This window comes from Cyprinodon tularosa, unplaced genomic scaffold (genome assembly GCF_016077235.1).
Source record: "Cyprinodon tularosa strain WSP-4 unplaced genomic scaffold, ASM1607723v1 ctg1389, whole genome shotgun sequence".
Classification (NCBI taxonomy): Eukaryota; Metazoa; Chordata; class Actinopteri; order Cyprinodontiformes; family Cyprinodontidae; genus Cyprinodon; species Cyprinodon tularosa.
Window position 1 is genome coordinate 52,308 of NW_024038209.1, and position 9,830 is coordinate 62,137.

The 9,830-nt window shown below is 39.8% G+C and overlaps 2 protein-coding genes across 2 annotated transcripts; both read right to left on the bottom strand.

Moving 5' to 3' along the window:
* Window positions 1-2,235: 2,235 nt before the first annotated feature.
* Window positions 2,236-4,459, bottom strand: foxd2 (forkhead box D2). Its single transcript, XM_038278141.1, has one exon. It carries the CDS (start codon window positions 4,056-4,058, stop codon window positions 2,967-2,969), a length of 1,092 nt encoding a protein of 363 aa, XP_038134069.1. The 5' UTR covers window positions 4,059-4,459; the 3' UTR covers window positions 2,236-2,966.
* A 3,040-nt stretch (window positions 4,460-7,499) lies between these two features.
* On the bottom strand, window positions 7,500-9,138 carry foxe3 (forkhead box E3). Its single transcript, XM_038278142.1, has one exon. The coding sequence runs from the start codon at window positions 8,978-8,980 to the stop codon at window positions 7,751-7,753; it is 1,230 nt and encodes a 409-aa protein (XP_038134070.1). The 5' UTR covers window positions 8,981-9,138; the 3' UTR covers window positions 7,500-7,750.
* Window positions 9,139-9,830: the final 692 nt, after the last annotated feature.

The following is a 9,830-nucleotide window of genomic DNA, read 5'->3' on the forward strand; positions in this document are numbered from 1 at the left end:
CTGTAGAAAATAGCCTATCTACGTATTTGAAGGAGTAAATAATAAAATCACAATAATATTATATTCATTATATTATATTATCATTTGTAATACTTTGAAGTCTCAACGACTTTAAAAACCTCTATTTCCACGCAGATTAATTTTATGAAACAAAAAGGAGTTATTATTCTATTACCCTCCTGCTGCCATATAAAATCCCTCACATTGCCTCTTCAGAACATTAAAGAAAAAAAATCCATCCACTGCGAGAGATTAAACATCAATAGATCGGATTAATCTGGATGATAATGAAATACTGATAAGGAAATTGTAATATTACCATTAGTAACATTATTTCTTTAAAAATTTTATCTCAATTTTAAGATAGCTACTTAAAGCTAAGAGAAGAGATCAATCTTGTTGACTTCTCTTAATAAATTACAGAGGCCCAAATTGCAGCTATAGCGCCCTATCTACGCATATGGAAGCATTTAGAAAAAATGGGAATTGCCTTGTATTTTATAAACGTGTTTATAGTGACTGTTGAGCCATTTTGCTGTCACTTCACATATCACTCAGTTCTGTTTTAAAGGGGAAAAAAATGACTAATGCCTCTGCGGTGCCTAAATGCGGGATCCGCTCTGATGGTGCGGGTGGTCCTTGGGTGACAACGGCTCGGAAAATTAGATATTTCAGAATTTGTCGACACGTTATGTCCTGTTTGTATTTATGTGAGAAATTAAATATGAACCGATGAATAACGGATAATGTCAATGCGCATCTGAGCAGAAAATCAAGTGAGCTCAATGCTTTTTAAATGAGTGCCTTGGACAGAGCCCTGTTTGGTGCGCAGTGCGCGCCTCTGTCTTGATGTGTGTGCATCTGTTCCATCCTCTGTCGTGATCTTTTTTTTTTTTCTTTTATTGGCTCCCTTTCCTCCCTGCCTTCTTTAAATGTTTTTAACCACCCCTGAAAACGCTTGATGTGGATCTTAATGGTCTGATGCGGTGTGTAATGACTCCCTGTGCAGATAAAAAAAAATTCAATAGTGTGCTAATGTTTTTTTCCAGGCCATTTACTTTGCAAATTGTACATGGAGAACATCCGTTCGCAGAGCATGAGTAGGGGATGTACTAATCAAAATTACTCCCCCTAAATCCGTATGCGACTTTCATCAGTTTTCCCAATTTCCACTAACGAGCTCAAGGAAAAGTAGAAAAGAAACAAAAAGCCGGAGTCTTGATAAAGACACCCTTTTATCCTCTATAATTATCTGTCAAAACACCCCCCGAACTAATTCAAGCCATTTACGCACAGATCTGCTAAATAATGGGGAGGGTCTTTGCACCTCCCCTCTGTATGGAAACATGTGGTCCAACAAGTTTTAAAAAAGACCAATAGGCCTGTTTTTCTGTTGCAGGACGAGTCCCACTGCTTCTCTTTATATGACAGAACGGATAGCATGAAAGCGGAGCAAAACCGAGGGCCTTTTGAGAAGATTGCTTTTCAGAAACTATATGTGTGTGGCTGGACCGCTCGCTGTGCGCGCATTCAGTCCCCTGGGCCAGGGGTCCACGCTGACAACATCAACAAGCGGGCAAAAAAAAAGAAAAAAAGCAGCATTCTGGTGGATTAGGGAGCCCGATGAAAAATGCTGTTACAAATTAGCAACGAAAGCCCCCCAAAGACCATGGGGATATCCTTGTTCACTTTCAATTACAGAGCGTAGAGGCTTGCTATAACGTTCTCCCTTTCATTTGAGGGGAGCCTTTGTAAGTCACTGGTGCTTTTACAAAACGAGCCAGACCCACACAAGAGGAATACTTGCCCACTGTTGCGTGATATTCTCCCATTTTAATGCACATCAACATTTAAAGACATATAAATTAACAAGTTGTACCCTTTTTTTTCAATTTTGTCAAGTATTCTTTCATATGTATTTAACACTTCATATTTTTTATTCAACATAATGGTTATTTGCTTTCTATTATTATTTTTTTAAATAAAAAATAGGATGCATCAATTTTCTGAGCAAAAATTGCAAATTCTGGTGCGTAAAATTATTTAATATAAACCCCTGCTATTGTTAATGGTTAGTATTTTTTTATTCACTGTAAGAAAAAATAAAAAGTATTTTATAAAGAATATTACTGAAATAAATTTGTTTTCCCTCGTTTGCACCACTTTGCATATTACAAATTTGAATGGTTCTGGCAAATTTGAATGCAAAAGACTCATAATAAAACAAAAGGGAAGTTTTCAATTTCTCAAACTCACAAACATTTATTATTCTCGATATTACAACAAAAAAAAGAACTGACCTATGAACATTTAGGTGCTCAGCTATAGGCAACACATGACAAACGTTTCAAAGATTCAACTGTAAATATTGGGAGGAAAGAACAGTTAAAAAGGCTGAGAGAGTCAATCACGCAACCTATATGTGTCCACTAACAACATGAAAAGATATTGCCACAACTTCACCTTGTAAAAGGGGACTAAGGGGGGAATTAGGGTGAAATTTATTTTTCTATAAATTCAGAATCCCCATTTTGTCTTAATGTGCTTCCTAAGTAAAACCTGAGTTTGCCGTCTCTTATCTATACCAACAACAATAGTGCCACTATCTTACAATAAACACAATAATAAAATTCTCAGTTATATTTATAAAAATGGAAATTAGCCCCACCTTTAACTTATGTTAAAATATCAGCTTCTTTTTATTTTTATTTATAAGTCCTACCAGCTGATAAATGGAGGCCGCAGACCTGCAGGCCTGCGTTGTGTTTGTTTTTAAGATCTTTCTGTGAGTTTTCTGTCTCTCAGTGTTATGCACATTATTTACATCACATAAATAAAGTCTCCTCTCACATTGTTAGGAAAAGCCCGAAACAAACTCTCTCCCTCTCTCTGCAGCAAAAATGTTCATCCTACCTTCACATAGGACGACGTCACAATTATTATTTCTTAGTCACTTTTTTCTGTCTTTAGAAAGGACAAGTGTTCAAGTTGGTGTTTTTGTTGGGAAAAGTCTGAACCTGTGGAGATGCTTGGAATAGGGGGTCTTGGGAAAGGTTGAGGTGGTTGGAAGCGGAGGCCAGCGCTGGGGTGAGCATGGCCAGGATCTGAGCCTGGCTGCTGCTCTGCGCGCTGTAGGAAGAGCCGCTGGAGTTGGCCGCTCCTATGATGTTGTCGATGGAGAAGGAGGGTCGACTGGCTGTAGAGCTGGCGTCCGTCTTTAGGGGCGGCAGGGATGGGCTGAGCTGAGGGTAAAAGGGCTTCCTCAGGTCGGCCCCTAGAAGGGAGGGCAGGTGATGCGGCGCGGGGAATATGGATGCAGGTGAGGGCAAGGTGCAGGGGGTGTTGGGGAATGGGAAGGACCCCCCCGCGTGATGCGGGTGGAAAGGGTTGTGGGCTGCGTGGAAGTTCTGCAGCTGGAGTCCGTAGTTGTATCCGTACGGGCCGTATCCGAACCCGGGCAGAAAGCCACCGGAGTCCCTGAGGATTTCGTTGCTTTGGTGCCTCTTGAAGCGTTTCCTCCTGCGCAAGAAACTCCCATTGTCGAACATGTCCGCGGAGTCCGGGTCCAGGGTCCAGTAGTTGCCCTTTCCTGGGTTCCCGGGCTCCCGTGGGATTTTCACGAAGCAGTCGTTCAGGGAAAGGTTGTGGCGAATGGAGTTCTGCCACGCAGGGAATTTCTCCCGGTAGTAAGGGAATCTGTTGCTGATAAACTCACAGATCTCGCTGAGGGTGAGGCGTTTCTTTGGGCTCTGCAGGATGGCCATGGTGATCAGAGCGATGTAAGAGTAGGGAGGCTTCACAAGTGCGCTTTTTCTGGGTTTGTCCCCAATGACGGTCCCAGGCTCCGCGCTGGAGGGGCAGTCAGAGCTGCTGAGCCCCGGAGAGGAAGCCCTCTCTGCTGCGCTCTGCGAGTAGTTATCGTCCGAGTCATTGTCCAAGTTAAACTCGTGCTGAAGGTATTTCCCATCTCTTCCAACGGATATGTCCCCGCCGACCACATCAATGTCTACATCTTCGGACAAAGCAGAGCTGTCGGACATATCCGTCCCTAAAGTCATCCTCGGAGGCTCGATCACTCTTTCCAAGATTTCTTCCCTTTTCTTCTTCTCTTGGAGCGCAAAGGGAGCTCACACCCCCTCCCTTTCTCCCTCACAACAAGCTCTTTTTAGGGGAGTGTTATCGCAAACTGGTCAATGAACACATTATTACAGCAGGAAAGAAACAGAGAACTAATTAAAACCTAGGGATGTCGAGGTCTCTTTAGCATCCAAGGCTGGTTTATAAAAGGAAAAATTGAGAAATCGGAGGCACGCGCATAAATAAAAAAAAAGTCAGCCAAAAATATAGTCACCGCAAGTTTTCTTCAGATGCGATGAACTTCTGTGTATCCAAATGACTTTCCTAACCAGGTTTTACACTCGAGATTGGGAAGGTATCCAGCCGGACTGTCATACTATCACCCTTTGCTTTCAAATGGTATTTATAGGAGCACGCTGATCACGTGGTCTTTGAGTCACACTTACCAGGAACTGGCTTAATTTCTTTCTTTTTTTTCTTTTCTCAAAAACGCAATATTTTGATTTTTTTTTTGTTAACATATATGGCGAATTCCTCTTCATTTTATCTTATTTCTACTGTTAAACCATGATTAAAAAAAAAAAAAAACAAGAGGCAGATCAATAGTGAAATTACACGCTGTTATAAATGGATATGGATTAAATTCAGTGTACAAAGCTCTAAAACTTAAGTGCGACAAATTAAGTTAAATGAAAAGGGCTTTATTGACATCTGCATTGATTTTGTGGCCTCTTTGTAGGCTTACAGAAATACGAGCATGTGAGATTTGGACTTTCTGACGAATTGCTTAACAGCGGAATAAAAAAAAGGAATCCAAATATACGTAAAGTAAATTGAATTAGTTTAAAGTCATTAATTCAATTGTTCTTTCTCAGTACCTAGGTCTATATTGTTTTAGTTAAAAAAGAAAAACAATATCATATTGACATAAAAGCACAAAAACAATTATAATCTTCATTCTTATTAATAGTAGCAGGCATTTTTTCTCGTTTTTCTTCTCATTATTATTGCATAATTATACTTTTTTTCGCACCTTACCTAAAATAGGATGTGTTAAATACTTCATACATACATCTCTCTCCTATTTTTTTTTTCTTACTCGTAGATGTTTAGAACTTGCTAGAAAACACGAATTATGTACGCAGTGCTTGAGAAAATTGCAATTTGTCTTGTCCCAACTTTTATTATTATTATTATTATTATTATTATTATTATTATTATTATTATTATTATTATTATTATTATTATTATCATTATTATTATTATTATTATTATTATTATTATTCGTGTTTCTTTTTGGGGTTTTGTTGTCATTTTGAGCCCGGGGGTTTGTAAACATGACCAACAATAATTAGTGTATATGAGTTACAAAAGCATTTAGGAAATCGAGGCGCCAATCTGTGTCTAGTTTTCCTCATCAAGGTTATAACGTCAGCAGATGATGTGTGCAATACTTGCTGGATCATTTCATTCATCAAACTGCAGCATTCTTGTCTCTGGTGCGTCCAGTCAGGGCCGCTCTAATAGAGGGTGAGGGACTTTATGACACCTACAATAAAAGATGGGTTAAAGGTGTACACTGGATGTTTTTTATCTATTATTTTTTCTTTAGGCCTATTTTTTTTTTCTTTATGATTTTTTTTTTTTTTTTTTTTTTTTTTTTTTTTTGCTGTTGTCTTTTATTTTTATTTATTTATTTTTTTAAGGTTCAAGGTTAAGGTTCATAAATAGGTTTTTTAATTATGTGCTTGGCAAAACATATTTGACGTTTATCTAATACTTATTAATTGCTATTCGTCTATTTCTTTCTCTCTTTTTTCATAAATGTATTTTTGTGTTGTCTTCGTGGTTAACGTGTTAATTGTTCTGATTATAAGAGATCGACAGTGAGAAATGTGTTTTACTGGCATCAACTATTTGGAATACTTTACATAACTTAGTTTTTTGTTTATTTGTTTTTTGTTGTTGTTTTTTAAGGGCGTTCCGCTCCGTAATATTGAGGCTCAATGCGGTCTTTTGCATTTTAACATCTGTAGGAAAATAAAACCAAAGAAGTAAACAAAAAACACATGCTCATTTTAATAAATAGAATTTATTAAGGGATTTGTAAATTTAAACTCTTTGTCTGTACATCTTAAGCTGTTCTGTTTTCCCGAGTGTGAAGGTTCATTAAGCCAATCAATTTATTAGCGATCCGGATAGGATTGCTGGGATTTGTGATGTGTAGGCGCCCCCTGCTGGCCCTTTTTTTTTTTTTAAGGTTCGTATTTGGATATAAATCTATGTGGAGTCTCTATAAAAATCCACAATTTCCAGCCACATTTATGAAATATTCTTTATGGATGAGTTTTTTATAGCCCAAAATGGAATAAATGTGGGACGAACGTAAACGATGAAAAATAATTCACTTGGTGTTTGAGAGTGGTTGTAGGGCCAGCAGCACATAACAGGCCTATATGAACGGGTTTGTTTGATTTCTTTTGTTTGATTTTGTTAAATTGTTAGATTTTTTCTAAATCAAACAATTTCGGCTGATTTTTTTTATTTTTTATTATCTTCCATGTACTTTCTACTATAAAAGAGGAAGAATTTGTTAGGAAAAACAGAGATGGTTCAGTGAACATCTTACTGTTGCTGCCATCTAGTGGTTAAACCTGTAAATTCCATCTGGCGCGTTAGAGAAGTTATCCATGTGGACTGTGGACACCAAGACGGATGGATGGATCTTTAGTTCAACATTAAAGCTGTATTATTAATATATATATAAAAAAATAAAATAAAAAAAAACTCAAGGTACCATCACATGATGGTCAGCGATAATTATTATTCAGGTTTCAGCAGCGCTACAGGTTATGAATAAATTCGGAAAGCTTACTTCATCTGAGCATTCTATTACAGTGATTTATGACGTGCCATTTGTTATGGAACTTATATTCATTAATATTTTTGCATAATATTATAATATAGTTTGGAATAACTTGCCTCTGTTCTTGTGCCGGGTTTTAGATCAGTGCTGTTGGTAGACAGGGGCTGAAATGTCACTTATCAACACTCTAAAAAATGCTGGGTTATATTATCTAGCAAAAACGCGAGTTATGGAATTCTTTGCCCATTATGAGTTATAATTAGGATTGGATTATTTTAAAGGGACTTGGGTTATTTTTTCCATTAATTTTATTCATGCAAGTAAAGTATTGTATTTTATAGCCAAGGCTAGTTGGTTGATTTGGTTATTAGAATTTACTGAATGATCTAATTACCCCAGTCCATAATTGACTTGAATTGACCAAAAAGTGCACTTCGATCTTTGTTTTCTAAAATATGCCTTTTTCCTGACCAATAGGAAGAAAACTGAAATCTCAATTTGTTTCTAAAACAACAAACCAAGGACACTCCTTTTTAAAAAAAAAATATTTATTTCCAGCATGGTGGTGAGCAATATCATACTTGTAACATATTAAGCTATATTAAACTATATGCAAACCAAACATCACAAAACATGTAAATAGAAACAGCAATTATGAAAAAAGTTGGAAACAACTTTAAAAAAATAAAGATTGAATGCTTCAAACGGATATAAATGGCTTTACATCCTTTTTGCATGAATGCTTGTTTCATGCATTCATTCCATTATGATGCTGCAAATGTCCTTTTTATCTTAGAAGACCTTATCTCACATATACCTCTCTAATCCTGTGGTGAAGTTGCCCTGTCTCATGTAGCTGTTGTTGGAGTTCATGGGGTTTGGAAGGCCCAGGAGCTGCTCTGTGTGATCAGCGCAGGATCCATGGCGCAGTGGAGGCAGGGACAGCCTGTTACCTGAACAGTACACCTGAGAGCCTCCGGGAGAGAAGCCGGGCTGGCTCATGGAGGGCAGGTTCGGAGGGGATGCTGAGGAATAAGGATACCCTGCAGGAAGGTTGGAGGGGTTTCTGCCCAGCATGTTTGCTCCAGGGTTCACAGTCTGGGCCTGAAAGCACGCAGACGGATCGGTGCTGATTACCGAGCAGCTGGAGGTCATGGCCCCCAGGTCCCCGCAGCTCAGACCCAGCGCCTGGGTGCTGAGCTCCGCGCCCGGACCGCCCTGCGCAACGCTCTGCTGGCTGATTATGTTATCGATGCTGAACATGCGCGACTGTCCCTGTCCGACTCCCGGGGGGGTCTGGTAGTGATGCATCATCGCTGGATGCGGGGATGTGGCAGTGAGCTGGGATCCATACCCTGAGCCGATCCCTGCATACAGCGTGTTGGGGTAAGTGGGCCTCCCCATGGGGGTCGGGGTAAACGCGCTGGAGCTCTGCATGTAACCAGGATAGGTGCTTACATCTGTGCGCTTGAACCTTTTCCTCCTCCTCAAAAAGCTGCCGTTATCAAACATGTCCTCTGCTGCAGGGTCCAAAGTCCAGTAGTTGCCCTTCCCCGGCCTGCCGGGCTCCCTGGGGATCTTCACAAAGCAGTCGTTAAGGGTCAGGTTGTGGCGGATGGAGTTCTGCCACTTTTTGGAGTTCTCCCTGTAGAAAGGAAATCGCTCCATGATGAATTTATAAATGCCCCCCAGGGTGAGCTTCCTCTCTGGGGAGTTAGCGATGGCCATGGCGATGAGAGCGATGTAGCTGTAGGGAGGTTTCCCCCTCTGGACCGGCCTTTTCCGCCGCCGGCTGCCGGTGGGCAGGTGCTCCTCGGCGTGGCGCACCGCGCCTCCGTCCTCTGCGCCGGGGCTGCTGCCTTGGGGCTCAGATTTGATCAGGATGCTGTCCTTAGGCCGGGCCTGCAGCATCGGAGGCAGCGGCGAGTCCAAGCTCATGTTTGGAGACAAGACGTCAGGGCTTATTGCCTCTGCAGGCGACGGCTCTGCGGTCATGTTGCACATGCCAGAGAAATAAGAATAATTTGCCAGAGTCATAAAAGAAAAAATGCGAGAACCTTTTTTTTTTCTTTCTTTTTTGAGTCAAAATGACCAGATTTAGGTTTTCCAGTGGAACGCTCAGGCAGATGCGTATTTTAGCTCGGACAGTTTCTCTTGCCAAAATTATCCCTATAGAGCGCTGCAGTTTGGGATGGTGTGTGTGAGTCCAGGTGAGAGAAAGGCGTTGACAGTTTTATAAGACTTGGCAGGAGTGACGCCACAAGGTCCACACAGATGACGCCTGACAAAAGAGGTCCCACAACCCTCCCACTAAACACTGACTTTATCTCACTGTACGGTAGCTTTTTCACAAATTAAAACAGCCTTTGTTGACAATTTAGTGTGCCTGATTACTTATAACAGCTTTTATACCTCTCTAAACACATAACACATAGACAGACTTAAAATAAGAATTTAGTAATGTATGAAATATCAGCTATTTATGGTACGATTTCATTGCAATCAAGAGTATTAGTTGAAAAAATGCATTATAATGCACACATTCTTGTATCTTAATGCTATTGTATTTTGACTAACATTCTGTTTAGAGGAAAGGGGGATCTGTTTACTTAGTTGGTTATGTAAATAGATTTCAATTCATTCAAAGAACTATCTACTGACATAGTTCTCAGTGAACAGTGGATCTTAAGGTTTGATTGGAAGCTAAAGTATTTTCATGTAACTCTGTCGGAACAGATTTTTAAGGTTTCAAGATATTTCTACTGTTTGCATGTTAAGAATATTGGATTGCATTTCAGCATTTAGACTTTTGTGGAAGTTTTAAAGTTGTCAACATCATTCCTTGTTTGTATTTTGCCTCCCTACTTACTAAAGCCATTATTCTTTT

Coding starts and splice junctions, on each gene's coding strand:
- foxd2 (XM_038278141.1), bottom strand. CDS start 4,058: ATGACTTTAGGGACGGATATGTCCGACAGCTCTGCTTTGTCCGAAGAT.
- foxe3 (XM_038278142.1), bottom strand. CDS start 8,980: ATGACTCTGGCAAATTATTCTTATTTCTCTGGCATGTGCAACATGACC.